The sequence below is a fragment of the Solanum lycopersicum genome, chromosome 3 (genome assembly GCF_036512215.1).
Source record: "Solanum lycopersicum chromosome 3, SLM_r2.1".
Lineage (NCBI taxonomy): Eukaryota > Viridiplantae > Streptophyta > Magnoliopsida > Solanales > Solanaceae > Solanum > Solanum lycopersicum.
The window spans coordinates 9,696,112-9,722,592 of NC_090802.1; the positions used below are offsets into that span (position 1 = coordinate 9,696,112).

The 26,481-nt window shown below is 31.9% G+C and overlaps 2 protein-coding genes across 3 annotated transcripts; one reads left to right on the plus strand and one right to left on the minus strand.

Annotated features, from left to right (window-relative positions):
• Nucleotides 1-183: 183 nt before the first annotated feature.
• LOC138347385 (uncharacterized) lies at nucleotides 184-687 on the minus strand. Its single transcript, XM_069295684.1, has 2 exons — nucleotides 479-687; nucleotides 184-382 (listed from the first exon to the last, which is right to left on the minus strand). Exons 1-2 carry the CDS (start codon nucleotides 685-687, stop codon nucleotides 184-186), a joined length of 408 nt encoding a protein of 135 aa, XP_069151785.1.
• A 19,392-nt stretch (nucleotides 688-20,079) lies between these two features.
• LOC101247296 (SUMO-conjugating enzyme SCE1) lies at nucleotides 20,080-25,574 on the plus strand. Of its 2 annotated transcripts, none has more exons than XM_004234614.5 (5): nucleotides 20,080-20,305; nucleotides 20,427-20,510; nucleotides 23,687-23,839; nucleotides 23,933-24,046; nucleotides 24,758-25,104. In XM_004234614.5, exons 1-5 carry the CDS (start codon nucleotides 20,237-20,239, stop codon nucleotides 24,818-24,820), a joined length of 483 nt encoding a protein of 160 aa, XP_004234662.1. In that variant the 5' UTR covers nucleotides 20,080-20,236; the 3' UTR covers nucleotides 24,821-25,104. The 2 variants fall into 2 exon arrangements, with proteins under 2 accessions (XP_004234662.1, XP_010317791.1); XM_010319489.4 differs by lacking the exon at nucleotides 24,758-25,104 and adding an exon at nucleotides 25,254-25,574 and having other exon boundaries at nucleotides 20,098-20,305.
• Nucleotides 25,575-26,481: the final 907 nt, after the last annotated feature.

A 26,481-nucleotide genomic window follows, 5' to 3' on the forward strand; every position in this document is an offset into this window, starting at 1 on the left:
TGTCCTTCTTGGCTTCCTTTTTTGACAAATCATAGTTTCGATTCATCTCATGTGTTTTAAAATTACCAATCAAGGCATCCATGGTCAGCACCTTCAAGTCCTTGGCTTCTGTAATGGCATCAACTTTGCTCTCCCAAGACTTTGGAAGAATTCGAAGCACTTTCCTGACTTGTTTGGTCATGCTTATAGGTTCACCCAGACTTCATTTGTAATGGAAGACAACTTGGTGAACATGTCATGTATTGTTTCTCCTTCCTTCATTTTGAAGTTCTCATATCGTGATGTGAGCATGTCAATCTTAGATTCTTTGACTTGTTCAGTTCCTTCATGTGCAATCAACAAGCAATCCCAAATTTCTTTAGCAGACTCACAGGGTGACACTCTGTTGTACTCATCAGGTCCTATCCCACAGACCAGAAGAGTTTTAGCTTTGAAACCCTTTTCAATCTTTTTCCTTTCAGCATCATCATATTTCTACCTGGGCTTTGGAACAGTAATGGTCTTTTCTCCATCCTTTTCTTCCATCATTGGAACAAAGGGTCCATCTAGTATAATATCCCATAACTCGATATCTTCAGCCATGAGGTAATCGTGCATTCTAACTTTCCACCAACTGTAGGAATGTCCATTGAAACGAGGAGGTCTGTGTGATGACTGACCTTCTTCGAGGTTAAGTGGAGCTGCCATTCTAGAACAAAATCACTTCCTTGGTGTTAACCAAATAGGTAGTGCCTGCTCTGATACCACTTGATAGAATGTATGCCTTCACTTAATAAGTAATGGACCAGGTCCCTTACTTTACTTCAGAAAAATACCAGAAAGTTAAATGCAGTAAAATCAACACAATGATTTTACGTGGAAACCTCCTTGCTTAAGGGAGTAAAACTACGACCTGTCTCACAGGATTTTCAATCGTTTTCACTAATCTTCAAAAGCAAAAGCGAAACACGATTACACCAAACATAAGAAAGAGTTATCAATCTTACCATTAAGCAATAGTCCTCTATTGCTCAACAAGCCTAAGTAGAAAAACAATCTACCCACTAAGCTATCCCACCTGGACAACCTAGACTTCTAACACAACACACCAATTCCTTTATAAAGTTAGGAGTGGTTTACAATTTAAGAACAAGAGAATAAATTCCTAAACAACTAGACGAAATGCTCCAGATGTTGCTATTGTCCTTGAAATAATTCTGCCTTTGCTTTTTGTGTAGCCTTCGCAAGAGTTCTTGAAAAAAATTTATCAAGTAGCAAAAACTAACTACAAATGTTTAGGAAAATGCCTTTTATATGGTCAAGTCACTTTCCTAAACTTCTTTGCCATTGGTTGGAAAGGTCACACTTTTCTGACGCCATCGGGAAGTGTGCACCTACTTTCTGTACCGTCTCCAGCTGGCAGTCGACTGGCTCATCATCATGAGAGTCCGGTACCTCTACTAGGTCTCTGGGTTTGTTTCATATGCAATACTTCAAACAAGACACCTGCAATACTCAAATAGAAAACCCGGTACCTTTATGAGGTCCCTAAGTTTGTCAAATTATCAAAACTACAAATAACAGACACTCATGCAACTGAACTTAGAATATGGTTCTAAGTGCCTAAGTACCTAGATGAAAAGGATCAAGTCACAATGTAGTTCTGGAGGAGTGAGTGATTTTATTTTGTGTCGTGCACAATTTATACTCTTGTGAACCATGCCGCCATGAGTGACATGCAGTTTAGGTTCATACCTTAATAAGCATTTTAACTAGAAGATTTAGCTCAAATTTAAAGATTTTTACGATATACAGTTTAGACTCATGTCTCAAGGAGTATTTTAACTCAATGATTTAGCTCAAACATGAACATTTAAGGGACATACAGTTTAAGCTCGTGTTTTAAGGAGCATTTCAACTTGAAGATTTAAGTGACATACAATTTAAGCTCGTGTTTCAATGATCATTTCAATTTGACGATTTAACTCAAACTTGAAGATTTAAGTGACATACATTATAAGCTCGTATTTCAAGGAGCATTTCAACTTGAAGATTTAACTCTAACTTGAATATTTAAGTGACATACAATTTAAGCTCGTGTTTCAAGGAGAATTTCAACTTGAAGATTTAACTAAAACTTAAAGATTTAAGTGACATACAGTTTAAGCTCGTGTTTCAAGGAGCATTTCAACTTGAATATTTAACTCAAACTTAAAGATTTAAGTGACGTACAGTTTAAGCTCGTGTTTCAAGTAGAATTTCAACTTGAATATTTAACTCAAACTTAGATTTAAGTGACATACAGTTTAAGCTCGTGTTTCAATGAACATTTCAACTTGAAGATGTAAATGACATACAGTTTAAGCTCGTGTTTGAAGGAGCATTTCAACTTGAAGATTTAAGTGACATACAGTTTAAGATCGTGTTTCTAGGAGCATTGTAACTTGCAATTTAAGCTCATGTGTTAAGGAGCGTCTAGATATATATTGACTCTTCAAAGTCTTCTTAGAATGTTGACTTACCCCCACTTTGGAGTTTTTATATATCTTCATCTTCATGAGGTCCATAGGTAGGAGATTGTTGATCTTTTCTTAAAGTCATGCTTAATTCCATGTCATGTTCACGAATTACAACCTCTTCAAATGTATAGGGTTTTAATCCTTGCAAATGTAGTGAAGACACCAATTCATACCTTGGATGCACATTTCAATGCTAGAATTTTCACTAAGGCGATCTTTGCAGTTGAGGCTTAGACTTCTCCAACGATTGATAAAGCCAACTACAAACTCATCTTCACCTTAACAAGCCTTTGCAAGTTTTATCATACTACCGACAAGTCTCTTGCTATAGAAACGATTAAGGAACTCTTGCTCTAATCGCTCCCAACTATCTATAGGTTGAAAATCTGAGTACCAATCAAAGGCAATTTCTTTGAGAGATAAAACGAACTCTTTAGCAAGATAATCACCATACATCCCTGCAGCATTGCAAGTCTCAAATAAAGTGCGCTATATGTTGTTCGAGATTTCCTTTGCCATCAAATTGTTGAAGCTTTGGAGGTTGACAACCCTCATACATTTTCAAGTTATCAATCCTTTGTGTATATGGCTTTGCATATATGTGAGAAAAATTGGATGAAGACTCGAATTTGTCTTTGATAGCCTCTATGATAAAGTTTTTTAATTGATCAATCGGAATCAAACCTTCAGCTGATATGAATCTCTTTGATCTTTTTTTGCTTTACGCAAGACTCTCCTTCGTCTTGAATTTTAGAAAGCTTCAAATGTAATTGACTTGATCTTCTTTCAATCATGTTATCCATCTTAATTGTCAGCTTGAAAAGTTTAGCATCTTTTTTGTGTGTGCACTTTGTCAAGACTTCAATTGCTTTAGTTAAGCTTGCTAATTGTTCTTCTATAGTGGAAAACATTTTTATATTTTTTTATGCTTGAAAGTTGACATGAAAGGTAGAGATTGTCCCACTGGGCGTGTCAGAATTTATAGACAATAAAATTCACGTCGAGAAAATAATAATCAAGAACGGAAGATTATAGCAACAATCGATTTATTATTTTCAGTGCGAGTGTTACAATCTCTATGATTCCTCTGAATTCGCCTTTTCAAATATAATTTCAGGAATTTAATATTTGATCTTGAACTTGTGATTTATTTTGATCTTGATCTCTATCTTGATCTTGGAGTTGAACTTAAACTTGGACTTGATCTTGATCTTAGACTTGAACTTGAACTTGGACTTGATCTTGATCTTGGACTTAAATTTTACCTTGATCTTGACTTTCTAGTTGAATTCAAGGGGCTTGGAGATTGATGTTGAATTTTATGGTCTTGATCTTGATCATTCTTGAAGTTGATCTTGACTTCTTCTTGGACTTGGACTTGGACTTGATCTTGATCTCTATCTTGATCTTGATCTTGGACTTGGACTTGATCTCTATCTCTATCTCTATCTTGATTTAGATCTTGGACTTGATTTTGACTTGAAATTTATTTAGATCTTGAACTTAAACTTGAACTTGAACATGAACTTGAACTTGACTTTATAGTTGAATTCAATGGCTCGGAACTTGATCTTGAATCTGGTGGTCTTGATCTTGATCGTTCTTAAACTTGATCTTGGAATTGAACTTATACTTGGACTTGATCTTGATCTTGATCTTGACTTTGTAGTTGAATTCAAGGGCTTGGAGCTTGATCTTAAATTCGATAGTCTTGATCTTAATCGTTCTTGAACTTGATCTTGACTTCTTCAAATCTTGAACTTGAACACTTGAATTCTTGAATTCTTGAAACTGTAGAGAAATTTATGGCTTTTGATCTACGAGTTTTCTCTAGCTTCTTGTTTAGAATTCTCGGTTCTATTTTCCTGAATTATGAGACCCCTATTTATAGTTTTAGAATAGAAGAGTTGCTATTGGAACAGGACTTTCGTCGACTATCAAATTTAAGTGAAATATCATATGAGCTTTATGAAGCGAACTTTAATTAAATTCATATATGAATTAAATTAATTATATTAATTCATAATATTTATTTGGATTAATATATTCATTCATTTGATATAATTCGAACAAGTTTATGTTTAATAAATTTTAAGCGGCTACAAAACGCAAAATCCAAAAACCAAGCTCGACCAACAACACCAACCTCAGAACAACCAGAACATCACAAAATCTTCACCGTTCCACCACCCAAAACCCCATGCTAAACCACAAAATTCCTCCCTAAACCCACCAGATTCTAACCGGAAAACACCATTAGTGGTGGTACAAACTGCATTCCAAAACATCACCGGAAATCCACAAGAAACCACCCAGAAACTATCTCCAAACAGACACCCAAAAAAAAGGAGCAACCTCCATTTTCTTTGACCAAAACATCACTGGAAAAACACCTGAAACAGATCCCGAACTACCAACCGAAACTGCCTCCAAAACCCCACCGGAAAGCAGTCAACTCGTGACCCACCAAACCACCATCAAAAACCTCCCACAACCCCAAATCCACCAGAAATCCTACCCCAAACAGCCACCTAAAACCCAATTCTTTTTTTACCTTTTCCGGCGAAACAAGCTCCAAATCGAAGAATAATAAAACCACCGTTCCTATTCTCTTTTTCCCTTTACGATTCAATATCGGAGCAGCAAGCCTCAACACCAGCTCCGGCGATACCTTCGAACTCCAAGAGAACTTCATTTCCAAATATGCTAGAATGGTCACACGTTTGGTCTCACCGAAAAAAAGACTTGAGGCTCCAAAGGTCTGTTTTTAATTTTGGATTCTTTCCGGCAAGTATTATGACATATTCTTTCATTTTTAATTTTTCTTTTAAGTTATTTGTTACGCTCAAACTTAAAGCGGTCGTGTCAAGTAATAAACAACCCAACTAATGAGGTTGTGATCGTTCCCACAAGGAAAATAGATTAGACTTAACTTCAATATATTATTACTATTGTTCAGAAAATTACTTCCTTGGAAAGCAAAAACGAAGAAAAAAAAGGTTTTTCTATTTCTAAATAAATGAAAATAACTAGTGAAATTAAAGGAGACAACTAACACCTTCAAATGTTGGAGTTTATTCAATTAATAAAAGTAACTAAGGTTACGTGTTCCCCACAGGTTCATAACTTGATAATTCTAACTATAACAATTCTTTCGTGATACCTTGCATGCAAAATGATAAATTATGTATTTTTAAATCCTTGGTCCGGCATCTAGAAATTTCACTCCGCACCTTGGTCTACCTATGTATGTTGCTATAATAACCCTTATCTTTACCTCATATTAAGCATCGTATTCGATATTTGACTAAGTTATTACCTCGTATCAATCAATACTAGCCTATTAGATAGTATACACTAAATTTATGTTGATAATTCTTTCCCTATTATCTACCTCCTTGGTCCGGCAAGTAGCATTAAGGCTAGTTCTAACGTTGGTCATCCGCTAAAAAGACTTCTAAGCGAAAGAATTATCAATACATGCAAGACACTATTCTAGAATTGTTATTTTAGTTAGGTTTTACCTCATTATTCGACTATGGTTCCCACAACCCTAGTTATGGAGTATAGTTACCCATAGTCATAGTCATAATCACAATATTCAAATATATAATATAAGAATTCATGCATTTACATCAATGAGAAAGAATAAAATCCAAAAGTTCACTTGATTAATCAACAAAAATCACCAACAATCAATTACTGCAATTAATCGAAGACTAAAGATTCTCCAAAAGTGTAATAATAATCACCAACTCTAATCCACAAAAGAAGCTCAAATAACCAAAAGTCTAACCCCAAAAACGAGGTTTTTCAAACTATTTATAAAAAATAAGAACCTAATTAAATAAGGACTCTATTTGCTGGAAATTTTTCAAAATGCGGCTGGATCGACGGACCTCGCGACAGATCGTCGTGGTCACGACAGACAGTCATGGACTCCGTCGTCTCATACTTGTGCAATTTCTTTTGGTGCTCTTTTCATTACCCTCGACGGCAGGTATGACGGATCGTCACAGGCACAACGGTCCGTCGAGGTTCTCCGTTCCAAAACACTTGAACTCTTGTAATTTGGGTACTGGACTACTTCCCTGATCTTCATGACGAACCAGCAGGACGGACCGTCATGGCTACGACGGTCTGTCACTCACTCCGTAACCCAACACTTGATCAGAATTCTCCATCTTCCTCCAACAGCTGCACTACGATGTCACCCACGGACCGTCACGGGCACGACGAACCGTCACAAGCTCTGTAGGTGGTACTTTTCTGTATTTCTCGCTCAAAAACCTCCGCATTCATCTTTTAGACAGATTTCCTCAAAATAAAGAGAAACTTACGTAAAAATTAGTACAAAAAGATTTTTGGACACACTAAACTTAAATAAAAAAGCATTAAAAATATCGTAAAACCACGATATATCATTATTATATTACTATTTGTCTAAAATTTTGTGTTGGACTTTACTTACTATAAAAAAAAATATTCTAGTGAACTTTTACTTCAATATTCATAATTGTTGAGTTTACTATATTATTGCTTATTATTATTTTGTATTTTATTGGGATTTAATTGATATTATTGTTTGTTTGTTTAGTTTCCTTTGTATAAATATTTTATTTGATTTTTTGTTACTGTTTTCTAGGTATTATTTTATTAGGTTGATATAGCTTTACTTATTGTGTAATGTTATTTCTTGTTTAATTCATTTTTACTATAATGATAGTTTATATATCTCCTTTCATATGTTCGTTAACTAATTGCTCTTGATTTATTTAATAAGGTTATATGTATTTTTAAGTATTTTCAGTTATACTATTGTTAATTTGTTATCATATGGTCATCTTTCAGATTATCTTATGTTGATTTACAACTTAGTTTGTTCGATTTATATTACTGTATGTTACAATTGGCCAATGAGAGAACTTTTTCATCGGATTTGGAGGTCTCTCTATTTAAATAGACGGAAATTTAATTTAAGTTCATATATTTTTATTTGTTAAATTGGCTGATGAAGAAATTATCGTCGATTTCCAAGATCTCCCATGTTAATAAGACGGGATTCTATTTTTAAGTTATTATTTCATGTATTCAATTTTATTCATATTTATTTATTGATTACTAACACTTTTACTAAGTATGTTTACAAGTACCCAAGACTTGCTTGAAGCTATTCGAAAGGAGTTCGAATTACTATTTTCAATTCATTATTTTGTATATATCGATGTTAGGCAAACCTTAGGCCGGTATTATTATTTTATTTTATTATGTATATTGCATGTTTATTATATTTGTACATTATTTCATTCTCCTCCTTAATTTGAAAAAGTGAACTCAGTCGGAAACATAGTTGTGAATTTCGAAAGATGTCTAATCTCTTCCCTTTGAAATAACTTGAACCCCTTACCTAGAATCAAATTGATTTCGTAGATATTCCTTTTTAGTTAATTTATCGATTGGTTTCCTAGTTTTCCTAAAAATTAGGTGGTGACTCCCTTTTCCTTAAACTCCTTTACTCGTTTTAAAATTCTTCAAAGAAAATTCTTTTTAATTTGAGTCACCGCGACGTTTCTCCAATTTAAAGGATGTCAACAGTAGAGTCCCACAAAATTAAAATATCTACAAATATCTCTATTTTAAGATTTATCGGAATGAAGACTTGATGAAACTCAAACACGAGATTTAATTTGAAGTGCTCCTAAAATAAAGCTTCATTTTTGTGGTTATGTGGAGTTAGAGTTGCATCTAATGCCACAAATATATTTGAGAAAAAACTTGAATTTTTTTTGTGAATTAGTGTTTGGTCATATAATTTGTTTGTACTTGACAAACATCCCAAGTTCTAAGCAAATCTGGAATTTGAACCAAATTCTATTATTATTTAAAAATTTAAAAATTACCCCAAACTTTTATATTTATAAAAACACTCATCATTTGTAGTTTTGGAATAAATTCGTTCTTAGTTATTGTACAAAATTATATCGCTATGCACATATTTTATATAATTTTTATTGTAGTTTACTCTCTAGAGTCACGTGCAATTACAAGTAGTAATAGTAGTTTTTGTAAGATTAAATACTTTATAACATAATTTCAGGATCTTGAACACGATAATCATATATAGAGATCGTTAAGAGCACATACATGATAAGGAAGATATCATCACAGAGAAAAACAAAAGCGTTAGTTGTAAATTGGTTTCAACCTTCTTGCCCTAACTTTATGTTACCACAATCATCAGTGATGAAATTATTGTAGAGAATATGTGGTAACCCTAATTGGTGGAAGGAGGACCAATTTATAGAGGTTATAATTTAATCTGGTACATCCATCAAGTAACCAGTGTACGGACGAGATCTATTCCTTATTAAATACTACGCATGGTATTACTTGAATTGCTAGTAACTTGGGCCATAAGTATGAAATAATTAATAATTAATAATAATTCTTACATTCTCCCACTTGGCCCATAACCATATATCATTAATATTTAATAAACATTAGTTGGCATACAATAGATCTCTTCTATAATGTCCTTCATGCATACAAAATAATAACAAACTACTAATGCGAGTTATGGTAGTTGTAAATAGATTTTAAGCTACATACTTCCTTCCATATACTACTACATTAGAAACTTATCATACTAGGTTCATAAGCTATAAAAACATATAACATTACGGTCCACAATAATGTCTCATAGAGACTCGTCTTGTAATTTTTTGAAACAATAACGTGTACATCATTATGAGAAACAAGATGTTAATTAATGTATATTAGAAATACATAATTTGAGCTCAGAGTATAAAACATCATAAATGTATCAATCATAAGTACAACCAAGACTCATTCTTTGAACATGTTCTTTAAATGTCTTTGGCTGTAAACCTTTTGTTAACAGATCTACAATCATGAAATTAGTTGTAATATTCTTAAGTAACACTTTTTGTTTCAAAATTTCTTCTTTGACAGTAAAGTACTTTAATTTCATATGTTTGACACATTTGGAGTACTTATCATTCTTAGAGAAGAATATTATTGCAGCATTATCACAATTAATTTTCGGTGGCTTGGTAATGGTGTCAACAACCCCAAGTCTTGAAATAAAGTTTTTCAACCATAATATATGAATTGTGCCTTCATAACGTGCCATAAACTTTCTTTGTAGGTTTTCAGTGATCAATTCCAGGATACATTGATATCTTCCTAACATTCCGACCACAAATCTAATATACGGTCTTGTGCATGTTTGAACATACATGAAACTTCCAACAATTAAAGATTAAGGAATTGAGACCATTTCTTTTCGTTCTACATCATTCTTTGGGCATAGCATGAGATCCTTTTTAATAAGAACTATTCTTGCTGAACAATTGTTCACGTTAAATCTCTCTATAACTTTTTTGATATAGCCCTTTGATACAGTTTCGATAATCCTTGTGATCTATCACGGAATATTTCTATCCCTATCACATAGGATGTCTCACCCATGTCTTTCATTTCAAAGTTCATAGAGAGAAAGTTTTTCGTCTCACAAAATATGCCTAAATCATTAGCAGCAAGTAAAATGTCATCAACATATAAGACTAAAAATGTAAACTTACTCCCACTGATCTTTTGGTATTAACACGGATCAACGGTAATTTCCTTATCCAAAAGATTTTATGGTATCATTAAACTTTAGATATGATTTTTGTGAGGCATATTTGAGTCCATATGTTGACTTCTTTAGTTTACACACCATTTGATCTTTTCCTTTAATTTTGAAACTCTTAGGTTGGTCCATATAAACATCCTCATTTGAGGTCTACATTAAGAAAGACACTTTTCACATTCATTTGATGTAATTCTAAATCATAATGAGCTACCAAAGACAAAATAATTCTTAATGAGTTTTTCTTTGAGACCGATGAAAAGGTCTCTTTATAATCAATGCCTTTTTTTTAGTGTTTCTCTTGGCAACAAGTTTGGCTTTATATCGTTCAATATTATCATTTGAATCACGTTTAGTCTTGAAGACCCATCTACACTCGATTATTTTAGAACTTTCTGATAATTGAACGAGATCCCAAACTCTGTATTCCATGTATTTCAACTCTTCATTCATGGCATCAATTCGTTTATTAGACTCATTGCTTTCTGTGTCTAGTGAAAAATGAAATCAAATTTTTATTAATTTCAATGTCAAAAATTTGACTCTTGCAAATAAATCACATAATGCCGATTTTCTTTATGACATTGTTTATGGTTCATTTGCGTCAGATATTTGTGAGTTAGTTCCTTTTTGAAGTGTTTCACCCAAATATTGTTCAAAATTGTTAAAGTGTTCTTCAACAAGAGGAACAACATTTATGATTGGTGTAGAAGTAGGTACATCCATGGGCAATGAAATATTTACCCTTACCTCATTAATTTCTACACTTCATCATTCAACACCGTTCTCAAGGAATTTCGCAAATAGACCTAGACATTGTTCTAATTTATTATAATTTTCGTAATATTCACCACCTTTATCTGACCTAATGATTTTCACTTTCTTATTTAATTGTCTTTCAACCTTTTTAACATACACTTTGAGAGCGTCCGCTGCTTGAGATTTTTTTTTCAACAAATAGATAAATCCTTAATGTGAATAATAGATAAAGGTGATAAAATATATTTATCCACCAAAAGATGGAACATTAAAGGATCCATAAATATCAGCGTGTATAATTTCAAGAAGCTGAATGTTCATGTGGAACCTTTCTTGATATGCTTTTTTTGCTTTCCTTTAATGCAATTCAAACATATATCAAGATCATTAAAATTCGTATTCAAAAAATCTTATTGTTTACTAATTCTCTAATCGTTCTTTGGATACATGATCCAAACGTTTATGCCACAAATAAGCAAAATTTTCATTTAGCGAACTACTTTTAGTTTTAATATTTTGATGAATAGTAAGTAGGGATTCAGAAAAATTATTATCGAGTTTTTTAATCTATATAAATCATCAATAAGAACACCAGAATTATAAAATAGTATTCTTATATAAATTGAAACATCCATGTCCAAACTTAAATACAAATACAGAACATCAAGTCTTGAAAGGGAAATCAAATTTCTAGAAACTAAAGTAACATAAAGAGTCTGTAACAGATCAATGTGTGTCCAGTCTCCAAGATCAAACAGTAAGTCCCTATGCCTTCAATTTTAACCTTCATGTGATCTTTCATGAATAAGAATTTTTTTATTAGGATTCGTAGTTTGGATCATTATGAATCCTTGCAATATAGTGGATACATGAATAACTGCACCTAAAGAAAGCCACAAAGTATTGTTAAGAACTTCGACTAAAAATTTGATTTGAAACATACAAAGGCACTAAATGTGCCTTTCTTTTCAAATCAAGTTTTGTGTTTCAAGCAATCTTTCTGATTGTGTCTTTCCTTTTACAGAACGACACACATCAGCCTTGAGTTCCTTATAAACATCATGTGAAATTTTAGCAGGTGCTTTTTTGTAAATACTTGTTGGCTTTCACTTTAAGTCCTTTACCAGCTCTTTGACCCATAAGGTTAATAGAATGATCTCCTTATTTCTTTAGTCTTGATTCCTCTTGAGTAATCATACTGGACAATTCACTAACATCTCACTTATCCTTAATAGTGTTATAGTTCATTTGGAATAATCCATACTCAAGAAGCAATGAGTTCATAATAAACTGAATCAAGAAGGTGTCATCCACTTTCATCCCCAAGGTTGAAAGTCTTGATGCAATGTTATTCATCTCGATGATATGATTTTGCATACTAATCGATCCATCAAATTTTAAGATCGTGAGTTCAGCCATTAGTGTACCAGCGAGAGACTTATCAGCAGAACGAAAATGTTCTTCCACAAACTTCAGGTATTGCCTGACACTTTCTGTTTGTGGAATAGTACTTTTAATGTTGTTAGCAACAGTTATTCGCATGAACATGAGTCTCAATCTATTAGAGCGCTCCTATTATTTATGAAAAGACTTCTGATCCTCACTTCTCTTATCAATAATGACAGTAGATTTGTCATTCAACAGAGCCAAGTCAAGATCCATCACACTTAAGTGAACAGTATATTTCTCAAACATTAATGAGTGGACCTTCTTGAGAATTAATTGATTTTCATGTAAAGAGAATTTTGTGAATTTTCTTAAAGTATTTGATAGTCAAGAAGAGTTCGATCACGTCTTGATCTCTTTGTGGATATTTCATTAATTTAAGAAATTCTTGAGATGCCGCTTCAAGAAAAAATATTAGCCTTTATATAGACATAATTTAAAATTTATAATGAAGTAACCCCCAAAAATTCCATTTAAAATTAAACTTATGGTATATAATCTCATAAATTTTCAATGTCTACAACATACTTCAGTCAAAAGTATTTGAAATTAGTTTTTTTTACTAGTCAGATAAAACTTTAATAAAAAGAAGTTCTACGATTTAGCCATGAAACATCCACAACTTCAATAAAAATGTTTGAAACTACGATTTAGTCATGAGAAGTCCACAACTTCAATAAAAATATTTGAAAATGATCCTGACAAACCACATCAAATGTTTTAAGTTCGTGTTTCACAAAAGTACATTTGAATCGAATATTTTAAATCAAACACAAATTTTCAACTTTCGATCATACACAAAAACTAAATATCAAATTAAGTAATTTTATAAAAAAAAAAGTAACTATAAATACCTAGCTATACCAACCAACCATTTCCCACGTGAGCCCACATACATATTTGCGTTGTTTTAAGGCTATAATAGTAATTTCAACTCATTGACTTCTTAATTAAAAACCTACTAAAACAAGGACCACAAAGGTTACAAAAGAATATAAAATCTATTTGTACTTACATTAAAAAAAAAAAATTGTATATAATAGCAAACTAATAACCTAAATTAAATGGAATAGCTAGGGTTTGATTTAATTGTGCTCCATAGCAAACATTAGCTAAAATTTGCCAGCGTCTCTCTCCCAAAAATCTCGCTCGCCACTCTCCATTCTCGCTCGTCTCTCTCGCTTTATACACAGAAGTGTATAATTCTGTTTCTGTTTTGTATAAAGCGAGAGAAAATTGTATATACACATGCAAAAATGTATATCTTCGTGTTATACACTTAATTATACAATTTACAAACATTTTACTTCAAATATTGCAGAGAAAAAGGTCAACGAATTATACAATTGCGAATTATACAATTTTCTCTAGCTTTATACAACAGAAGTGTATATATTGTGTTTCTGTTTTTGTATAAAGCGAGAAAAACATATATCTTCTTGCTATACACTTATAATTATGCAATATATATATACATTTTAATTCGATTCAAATGTATGCAAAACAAATTATACAATTGCAGCGAAATAGGCCAGCGAATTATATAATTTAGACCAGCGAATTATACAATTGTATATGTATAGCAAATTATACAGTTTTATGTTTGCTATGGAGCGCAATTATGCAAAGTTTGCTATAGCATACAAATATGAATTTTTTGTTTGCTATATGTGAAAGTTGCCCAAATTAAATGATAAATTTTATTATATTATTATTTTAAGATATTATAAATTTAATATTTTAATAAATATTATAATAATTATTAATAATAATAAATTAGAATGAAGTAATAAATTATTTCTCAAACTACATAAATAGAAAAGGATAATTAAAGTGAATGAAAATAATATTAGACAAATAATATTTAATTATACCGGCAAATTCGTGAATTATTGTTGATTTAATTAGTACCGTCCAATTTGCGTGTCTCAATATTCAAGGTGAGTATTTGTATGGAATAATGTTCGGTTACTTTTGTTTTCCAAATTTACGTCACTCTTTTAAATTAAATTTAAAAAGAGTTACACCATTTTTATACTTACAAATAATTCTACATTATTGAAATAATTATATATATAAATATATATATGTTGTAATTTTTTGGACGGCAAATTTCACTCTTTTTTATTAAAAGAAAAATTGCGTACTCAATAAAATACTATTATTTTCTTTATTTATATAAGACAGTTTTTGTTGAAGTATGTAGCGCGATTTTTAAAGAAAATTTAAAATTAATTTTTTTTTGTTTTTTTTTAATTTAATTACTATATAATTTCTTAATATAAAATTTATTTTGGTTACGTTGATTTTAAATTCAAGATTTAACGTTGAAGAAGGACAAAGTAACTAACAACTTAAATCATATTAAAATATAATCAACTTGCTAAATTCTACCTTTCTCTTATTATGTAAGAGACAATTTGTGCTGAAGCAGATACGTCTCCATCGACTTGTCGTCTTCATCGTGTTTCTTTTTCTTTTCTCAAAAAATTCAAAAAATTATTTTTTTTGTTCTATTTTAATTTAATTAGTGTGTAATTTTTTTGAAATTATGATACCTATTTTAACTATGACTTTTAATTTTAAATACCAAATTTCACAGATGAAGCAGGACAAAAAGTAATTAACTTAAATCATTTTAAAATTTATTTAATTTTTTAAATTCTATCTATATCACATGAATTAAAATAAAAAAAAAACATTAAGATATTGAACCGTACCAGCACAGCCGCCTATTTCTATATATATATATATATATATATATATATATAAAATGGAGACAGAGAGTAGTAGACTTCTTTGGTAAAATGCACAATTAACCCCTCAAATTATATTCGAAATTTTAGAGACACATTTAAATTATATTAAGGTCCTATCACCCTCCACCCCTTAATTTATTTTATACGTCATTTTCTACCTCTTTTCGACCTACGTGACACTAGCTTGAAAAAAAATCAATCAGTGTTGGACCCACAAGATAGTGCCACATAGGTCAAAATGGGATAAAAAGTTACTATTAAAATAAGTTCAGAAAGTAATAGTACTTTAGTATAGTATAAGTGTGTCTATAAAATTTCGGACATAAGAGTATATTTGTGCATTGTCCCAACTTTTTTTTTATTTATAAAGTAAGAAATGCGGAGAAAGACATGCAAACATCTCGCATTTTCTGATATGGTGTATAATATCCTGACCTATTTTGTTTATTACTATTTTTGCTGCAAAAGATGTAATATTTGAAGTATAGAAAAATAAATACCTTCTTGAAGAAATTTATTTTCGTTCAATATTTTAACCAATTCAATAAATAAATAAATGAAATATATTACACAAACAGTTTACAATATCCTGACCTATTTTGTTTATTACTATTTTTGCTGCAAAAGATGTAATCTTTCAAGTATAGAAAAATAAACACCTTCTTGAAGAAATTTATTTTCCTTCAATATTTTAACCAATTTAATAAACAAATAAATGAAATATATTACACAATTAGTTTACAACTCGGAAGTGTTGGTAACTTAATGTTTTATAACTTCAATTTATTACTATTTTGTTTTTTTCTCATTTTTGGTCGGTATTATTGTTTATATTAGAATTTGATTAAATATAATTTTACAACTTAAATATTTAGTAAATATTTTCTTTATTCAATTTTATTCGTCATGTTGCACTTTTCAAAAAATCAATTTGACAATTTTTCAAAGTTAAATTAAATAATATTATAATTCAATATTTAAACAAAAAATTTAGAGATTCAAAAAATATAAAAAATTATAATTATAAATTGCAATATTTTTGCATATTAATATGATGAAAATATATTATAAATATTAATCATTTTTATTATAATTTATATCTAAAAAGGGAAATTAGTTAACGTCAGCTTCCATCTTTATCAACATTTATTGCAGACACATTAGTTAATTGCGTTAGACCTATTCATTTGACATGTTCCAATCGTCAGCTTCCTTTTTTTTTTTTTTAAGAAAGACTAACATGTGGCCCAATCTTGTCAATTTGTTTTCCAGTTTCTTATCCTGATATTTGTAATTTTACATTAGATCCCAACTACTCTAAATTTGTGTTTTGTATAGCTCATTAGGGAAAAACACTTTATATAAAGAATCATTTTAGGTATTAACAAAGGATCAATCCAGCGTGTCATACATATTTGTATATAATTTCCACTTACAAATGATTAAATAGTATTTATAAAGTAATAAGTACTCACCTCGTTTCAATAAGAATGATCCTATTTGTCTTTTTAAAAATGAATGATTCTGTAGACATTGAAATTTTAGTGGGACTCTACAAGATGCGTTCAATTCGAATTGGGACTCTACTAATTGTGTTAAACTCAAATTAGGATTCTTGGAGGCTACTCAACTCTGAACCCTAGTTTATGCCTATATAAGGGTACTAAATTCCCGTTAAAGGCATCTCAGAAATTTCATAAAGAGATCAAAATCTCGAATATTTCACAAATTGATGGATTATTCATATAGAGAGGTCAAATATAAATCATTCTAATTCGAGAATTACGCCACTAACGGCCCTTGAATCATGGATAAATCCTAGGAGTAGAATCAAGGAATCAACAGAATTGATATTTATCAACAGAATTGTTAGGGCGTGCCATTCTCTACCTCTCATCTCAACTTTTTAAGTATCAAAGAATATCAAAATGTCTTCCACTATAGAAGAACAACTAGCAAACTTAACTAAAGTAATTGAAGGCCTGAATAAATGCGCACACGAACAAGATGCTAAACTTTCAAAGCTAACAAATAAGATAGATAACATGATTGAAAGAAGATCAAGTAAATCACCTCTAAAGTTTTCTAAAATTGAAGACAAAGAAGTGTCTTGCGTAAAACAAACAAAGACCAAAGAGATTCATATCTCAAGATGAAGGTTTGATTCCAATTGATCAATTAAAGAACTTTATTATAGAGGCTATCGAAGACAAATCTGAGTCTTCATCCAAATTTTCTCTCGTATATGCAAATCCATATACACAAATGATTGATAACTTGAAAATGTATGAGGGTTATCAACATCCTAAGCTTCAACAATTTCATGGCAAAGGAAATCCCAAACAACATATAGCGCACTTTATCGAGACTTGCAATATTGCTGGGACGTATGGTGATTATCTTGTTAAAGTGTTTGTTCGATTTCTTAGAGAAAATGACTTTGATTGGTACACAGATCTTGAACCTAATTCTATAGATAGTTGGGAGAGATTAGAGCAAGAGTTCCTTAATCGTTTCTATAGCACAAGACGTGTCGTTAGTATGATGAAACTTACAAAGGCTCGTCAAGGTGAAGATGAGTTAGTTGTTGACTTTATCAATCACTGGAGAAGTTTAAGCCTCAACTGTAAAGATTGCCTTGGTGAACCTTTTAGCATTGAAATGTGCATCCAAGGTATGAATTGAGATCTTCACTATATTTTGCAAGGATTAAAGCCCAATAAATTTCAAGAGTTAGCAACTCGTGCACATGACATGGAATTAAGCGTGACTTTAAGAGAAGATCAACAATCTCTTGTCTATGGACCTCATGAAGATGAAGATATAGAAGAACTCCAAAGTGGGGTCGAGTTTGCATCCGAAGATGACTTTGAATAGTCAATGTATATCTAGACGCTCCTTAACGCATGAGCTTAAACGCAAGTTACAATGCTCCTTAAAACACGAGCTTAAATTGTATGTCACTGAAATTTTTAAGTTTGAGTTAAATCTTCAAGTTGAAATGCTCCTCAAAATACGAGCTTAAACTGTATGTCACTTAAATCTTCAAGTTTGAGTTAAATCTTCAAGTTGAAATGCTCCTTGAAACACGAGCTTAAACTGTATGTCACTTAAATTTTCAAGTTTGAGTTAACTCTTCAAGTTGAAATGATCCTTGAAATACGAGCTTAAACTGTATGTCACTTAAATCTTCAAGTTATAATTAAATCTTCAAGTTGAAATGCTCCTTGAAACACGAGCTTAAACTGTGTGTCACTTAAATTTTCAAGTTTGAGTTAAATCTTCAAGTTGAAATGCTCCTTGAAATACGAGCTTAAAAGTGTATGTCACTTATATCTTCAAGTTAGAGTTAAATCTTCAAGTTGAAATGCTCCTTGAAACACGAGCTTAAATTGTATGTCACTTAAATTTTCAAGTTCGAGTTAAATCTTCAAGTTGAAATGCTCTTTGAAATACGAGCTTAAACTGTATGTCACTTAAATCTTCAAGTTAGAGTTAAATTTTCAAGTTGAAATGCCCTTTGAAACATGAGCTTAAACTGTATGTCCCTTAGATCTTCATGTTTGAGTTAAATTATCGAGTTAAAATCCTTCTTGAGGCACGAGTCTAAATTGTATATCATAAAACTCTTTAAATTTGCGTTAAATCTTCGAGTTAAAATGCTCCTTAAGGTACGGCCTAAACTACATGTCATTCCTGGCCTGCAAGAGTATAAACTGTGTACGACATAACAAATTGGCACGTCTAGTGGGACCAAATCTGCCCTTCATCTCTTCTCTCTTAAATCAAATCTGAAAATCTGAAGCTGCAAAGGTGGAAGAATGAGTACGTACTTCAAGCCTCGTCTTTGAGTTTTATCAAGTCTACACTCCGACAACCCTTGAAGCAGGGGCATTTGTAGACATTGAAATTTTGTGGGACTCTACAAGATGCGTTTAATTCGAGTTGGAACTCTACAAATTGTGTTCAACTCAAATAATATTCTTGGAGGCTATTTAACCCTAAACCCTAGTTCACGCCTATAAAAAGGGTACTAAATTCCCTTAAAAGGCATCTCAAAAATTTCATAAAGAGATCAAAATCTCGAATACTCCACAAACTGATGGATTATTCATATATAAAGAGATCAAATCTAAATCATCCTAGTTCGATAAACACGTCACTAACGACCCTCGAATCATGGATAAATCTTAGGAGAGTGGAATCAACGGATCAACAGAATTGTACCCGCAATATTTATCAATAAAATCATGTTTCTTCAGATTTTATTTGTATGGTTTATATATTTTTCATATGTTTAAAATTTGTTGCAAATAGATCCCTTTTCTTTCTTGGCAACACTTTAACTTTAACTTTTCACGTGACATGTTTAAGACCACAAGATTAAAGGACATTTTGGTACATTGACATAACTTTAATTTAGAACCACAAAGATTAAAAAGTCTTCTCTCTTTTCTTAAACTCTATTCCAAATCAAATTAGATGATTCTTTTTGAAACAGAGAGAATGATTCTAACCCTAGTTTACAGAAGTTTTTCAAGTAAAATTATAATTTTCATTCGCATTTTATATCATATTAATGCTCAATTTCAAATGCTCATTATATTTCCTAATCGAAGAATTTTACGCACTCAATTAATTTACTATTTAAACTTTTATTTTATTAGTAAAGATTCGATTCTTCGTCTTAATATCCCTTCCACAAAATCCAACATTTAAAAAATAGTACTTATTCTGTTTCAATTTATATGATTTATTTTTTTTAATCGGTTTAAAAAAAGAATGATATATTTTTATATTAAATAACAATTTAATTTTGAAATGTTCATTTTACTTTTTATGAAATTATATACCTTCACATAAATTTGATTCATTCATTTTAGATAATAAATTTTAAAAATCTTTTATTATTTTATAAATTTTGTCTCGAATTAAATTAGCTCATCTAAAATGTTACAGAAGAAGTAATTTTTTAATTTCCAACTTGGATCACATATCTTGACCCTAAATATTTTTGTTCCCAAGAAAATTTGTCTCTTTAAAATGGCAGCGCAGCCAACAAAGCTTCAAATACTTTGCTTCTTTGTGTTGTTTTTCGAGAAAAGACTTGAGAGACAGCAATGTCTGCAGGAATCGCTCGTGGCCGTCTTGCTGAAGAACGCAAAGCTTGGCGCAGGAATCATCCCCATGTTTGATTTCTCTCCTCTTTTTCCCTTATATAGATGAAAAGCTACAAGTCTTTCTTAATTTTAGTGCTTTTTTGGTCTTTTCATTTCAAGATTTTGATGTTTTTGTTTGGTTGTTGTGTAGGGGTTTGTGGCTAAACCGGAGACGCTTCCAGATGGGTCAGTGAACTTGATGGTGTGGCACTGCTCTATTCCTGGTAAAACAGGGGTAAATTTTCTATTTCTCATCAACCCCATCAGTGTTTTAGTTTGTTTATCTTCTTGTTTTTCTTGTTAGGATGTAAAAGATTTCATCTTTCTCACAAAACTTGTTGATTAGAGTGTGTGATCAGTTAAAGGGTCAGTCAAATTTGATCCCTTTTGTTGAATAACATCTGTTTTCTTATATCTGGATTGAAGCCTTTGGAAAGGCATCAATTGTAGCTTCTGATGTTCAGGGTTTTCTTGGTTGTTAACATTATGCTTAATTAAGACCATGCAAGATTTTTGATGTATATGTTGATCGTGATACTGCTATTGGAATCAGCCTCTCTACTTCACTTTTATGGTAGAGGTAAGGTCTGCGTGTACTCTACCCTCCCTAGACCTCATTTGTGGGACTACATTGGGTATGTTGTCGTTGATGATGATTCTGATCGTGATACTTCTCAAAATTGAATAGCTTTTAGTGATTTTGAACTATCTATGTATAACCTTAGTAGTGTGCAATTAAGCTTTAATAGATGCCATGGTGACTTTGGAATTCCCATCTTTTCCTTGAATTTCTCAGTAGCTTTGAAGAAATGGTTTCTCGTTGTTTTTGTAAATTTCAAAGTATAGTATACTTGGGGTGCATTATGCATACATTTTACCATATTGGTGTTGCTTCTATCATATTTATGAACAAGAGTCTAAGGGCTTTAGATGATGTTTCAGTGAGTTGCTGGTATTTCTGTCACTACGCTATGCCTCATGGTATTTCACATTACTGTGAAATCCTTACATCAAGTCAATATATGACTATCTCACTATCAGCATATGATTAGGATTTGTTGTTCCGTCATACTTAGGAAACAAGTCCTGTTGGCTGCAAATGGAAACCAAATGTCCAGTCGTTTTGATTGTTAACTTATTTCTCATTTTTCATTTGAAGGAAGTGAACTTAATCAGTCCTGTCTGAAATGGATAATAAGTTTTAAAAATTAACCACCTCATATATATGTAGAACATGATGGTAGCAAGTAGCAGTGGATTTAAGAAGGACTATGGTGTGTCACATGACACTGTTCTAGATAAAATTTACTACATATGGATAAATTATTAGAAGGGAAAAACAGATAAAAGAGATAAATACTACAAGGTGACACTTCTTAAGGAAAAGTTGCGCATAGCTCAGTCAGTGTGACTTCAAATTTTTAAAGCTGAGATCAGCGGCTCAAACCTGCATAACCTCATTTTTTATACAATTTGTTTTGTTCTTTTTCCGTTCTTCCTTACTTTAGCACGGAGCACTTATTATTTTATATTTTTCCCCTTCTTTCTTAATTTGGTACTACTTATTATATTTTGAATACATTAAAGAAAGCTCAATCAAAATAAGTTATAAGTATTTTTCTTTTATTTTTTTAAAAGAGGCACACACACACATATATATGTAAGCTGACGAAAAATCCTGCATATGCCACTGGTAGCAAGTGTTTTAAGATGCTTTAAGCTGTGGCATGAGATTTTTTGAAGTGTGACATCTTGGTATTCATTTGCTCTTAAGCGGTAAAAAGTGTATATACTACATTTAGGGATGCGAACTTTGTGGATACCTTTATCGTCACAATTCTCAAAATTAAAAAAAATGTGGATTCAGATGCTAGGACGATTTGAAATCTCATTGTCGAAGCTACTAACTTCATTTTCCTTATCATTCTCAACTACCAATGATTTCAAGAAGATGGATGCACTACCACCTTTAAAATCGATGTTCGATTTGGTTGTATGAAAAGTAAGATAATTAAAACTAAATGCGTATCTATAATTCGTTGATTCTATAATATTCGTTCGATTTATTTAAAATTAAAATTTTGAAGCTTCTGTCTGGCTTTGAGTCTTGCAAACAAGAAGTAGATTAAGAATTTTAAGGTCTAAAAGAACTTTTTAATCTTCATTATGAGTCAAAACTAAATAAAAGTAATACTGATGTATGTACAGTTCTTGAAATTTCTTAGAGGATTATTTTTCGGTCTTGCTTTACACACTCCAATGACCAATCTTGAAACTAAATGAAATTTGAACACACCACGATACTTTTTCCTTACCAGTTTCTTGAATATGCTTTACTTGTTGAGAGTGAAATTGAATGTTCATAATAGGCCTGACCATTTAAAGCCAGATTGAGAAAATAGATTGAGTTGAGCTAAGTAATAAAACTTTTGGAAGCATACTGCTATATATAAATGATCAAATGGCTGATGCTCTTTAATTTTTTCCTTTTCTGCTTGATTTGTTTTGTTTTTCGTTTTCTCCTATTTCATGTTATTGTAGTTGTATATTATGGAACAATTACGATTAATAGAGAAGTGTTGGGGACTGTTGTCTTCATAGAAATAGATTTTTTTTTCCCGAAAACTCATGCTACCAGCAAATGTTCTCTTTCTTGTAGCCTATTGCATGATGGTATTTTAAGAAGGTAACCATAGCACTAGAGTTCTTAACAATTTTTAATAACTCAGTACAAAAGGTAGCATTTGTATGTTTTAGCCACTACCTAAATTCTAACAGGATCTTGAAGTTGTTTTGGACAATAAGATTTCTAACTTTGGTATTAAAGAAGTACCAACACCTTACAATAATGATGACACCGAGGATGAGATTCAAGATACTGGAGGGATTCGTTAGCATATGGGACTAAACTTCAAACAAAGAGAGAGAAAATAGAAAATAATGTTTGTTTTGAAACAAAAGTTATCTAGACAAAAGACCACCAAAGAGGGGTTTGCTTTCCTGACTCCTATGAGGAAGAGCGTGGGTACATGTGAACCCAAAGTCCTCCATGTTGGTTGCTAATTGCTATTGTCTAGCGGCACATTGACATTAGCAACCTGGACACACTCACATTAATGTTAGGAAAGAGAATACTTATTTATGGTAAATTTATTTGTGGCAATATGCAATATGGATTCCACTTATACTTTGTGAATCTCCCCCTCCCTCCTTTGAAGCATTTCAAGTCTTTATGATGCTTGTTAGAGAATTTTGCCCAACATTAACTAAAGTATATAGCAACAAACGTTAAACTTATATGTAAACAAGGATCCATATGATGTGTGTCAATCATTGCCTTTTCTGATTCTTAACCGTGTACCTTTATAGTAGGAGTTTGTTTGGTGACTAACAACTTTTGAGTACATGCAGACGGATTGGGAAGGTGGTTGTTATCCAGTTACGATTCACTTCAGTGAAGATTATCCTAGCAAACCACCAAAGTGCAAATTCCCACAAGGTTTCTTCCATCCGAATGTGTATCCATCAGGAACAGTTTGCTTGTCGATCCTCAATGAAGACAGTGTATGTGGAATATGCCATTTCTCTGTACTATTTCACTTCTTGTTTTCTGTGTTTACATTATGACGGCTGTTGGTTGTGTTTTATCATCTGCAGGGTTGGAGACCAGCCATTACAGTGAAACAGATACTCGTTGGCATCCAAGACCTGTTAGATCAGCCAAACCCTGCTGATCCTGCTCAAACTGAAGGATATCATCTCTTTATTCAGGTAAGTTTGGTTTCCTCAAATCAAATATTATTGCGTATGTCCCAAATCAGTTGTCTTACCCTCAACTCTGAATATTTTCAAATCGATTCTTCTTGTAATGGAAAAATATATTTAGTACTCTCCAATGCATTTTCTATATGACATCCCAAAAAAGGTAGTAACTACACACTTAAAGCTTCAACCATGGACCCGTATTTCATTAAAATACACTAAATTTGTTAGTTTACACTTATAATTGATAACCATGGCGGATCATATGAGAGTTCAATAGGGGACAGAGACTAGAAATTTAACCATCTTGAGCAGTGTAGGCCACCACTTAGTATGGGAGTACTACTCCCGGAATGGTGAAGTGATCCCATAGCTCTTATTGTTGGCACTATCGGCTAGTCTGCTTATATTATTTATCTTGCTTATACTGATTGTTTCCATTTCAAATTCGCAAACTGTTCAATGGAAATCAGGAGTTTGGTACTGCCTATAAAATGTCGACGAGAATAAGATCTAAGTAATTAGAAGTAGGCTCTCTTTTAGTCATCAATATCGATTTATCAAAATAATAAACAAAAACAATTTTCATGTGAACAATGCTTGCTTGTCGGGGGACGTGTTTGAAGACAACATAATAAAGTAATTAGAAGTTTGATCTTTTCAATCGTTTAAGCTTTATTTTTAAATGAGATGATTACGCTTATGGTCACATTTATGCAGGATGCTATTGAGTACAAGAAACGGGTTAAGCTGCAGGCCAAGCAATATCCGCCTCTGGTGTAGTCTTAATAATGTTTGGTATAATCATGTGTATGTGTGTGTTAGCTGGTCATAACCTACTGATAGCTGACACTGTTTTGGCAATATGATGGTTGATTAGTTTTGTTGCAGCAGCGAATTGAATCGTTATAGTTGGAATTTATACCTGATTCTGGTTTTCATTGTTACTAAGTCATCATATATGTGTGTGTATTAACATGCAAAGCTATAATTGTCTCAGACGATTGAAACATGTCATTGGTTCTCTAATTTCTTTTGTGATATCAGAGTACATCTACTATTCCTAATTTGTTGATCTCATTATATCTACTTTATGTTTTGGTCATAACTCAGCTTTCTCCTTAATTTTACCTTTTTTTATGATGAGAAACTTTTTCCAAGTGTAAGCCATCAAGAACCACTGTTAACTGACGAAGTCCTTTGCATCACATTGCAGAGCTTGTTGGTCTTTTACATCATGGGTTGTTGCGTAGCCAGTCACGGATTCAAAGATGTGAAATAGTCTCTTGTATAGATCAAAGTGAGGTTGAGTACAACATACCCAATGTGATCTTACCTAGGGTGTTCGTGGTTTGGTTATCTTTTAAAATTTTTAAAACCAAACGAAACGGAAAAAAAATAACCGCTGCTTCGGTTATTGTCAGTTTGGTTCTACTATTTGGCTTGAAAGTAATAAGTTTTTTGGGGACTACATAGACCCAAACACTTTAATACATGAATAATCCATAGAACAACTATTGTTGGTCTAATTATGCAATCAAGCCATATTAAAGTTATCATTACACGAACAAAGTGATTCGATTATGAGAAAGGGTAACTATTTTATGTGATGCAATGTAGGTAAAGATCAAAGTAATGAATTTTAATGGACTTGGACTTAAGATCATAGTAGTCGAAAATTTTTTAGGAATAATTATAGAAATCTCACATTTTAGTTTACTTATTGTCATTATTTCTTATAAGTTTTACAAATCTCCAAAATTTCTCATTTTTTTCTTAAGGCAAAAATGTCATTAGTGTATCCGACCCTCTTTTTAATGAATCAACGCATGTATACAATTCTCTTTTTAATGTATCACTTTGATTTTTTGGCCATTAATGTATCCGAACCCTCCATTAATGTATCTAACCTAGGGGTGAGCATAAATACCGAAAAACCAAAAAATTGAACCGAACTGAAAAATTTCAGTTCTTTGGTGTTTCGGTTTGGTGTTGGTTTTCTTTTCTTGAAACTTCGGTTCTTCGGTAAGGAGTTCGGTGCAAGGGTCCTGAAACTACGGTGCACTGAGGAACCGAAGTTTTATTTACTAAATTTAAAAATATTTAAATTATATTGCTTAATTAATACTCCCTCCGTCCTATTTTATGTGGCACCATTTCCTTTTTGGTCAATTCCAAAAAGAATGTCACATTTTCTTATATGGTAAGTATCTAAAGGTACATTTTCTCTTTTATCCTTGTTGGTCCCACTTAATTTTAAGTAGTACTTTAATACATTTATGAGGAGAGAGAAAGAAAAGTGAGTCCACTTTTGAAGGACAATTTGGTAAACAATTCAAAGTCTTTATTTATTTCTTAAACTCCAAGCCGGGTCAAATGGTGTCATATAAAATGGGACGGAGGGAGTAATCGTTATATACTTTTGAATTTTGACTCAAAACATT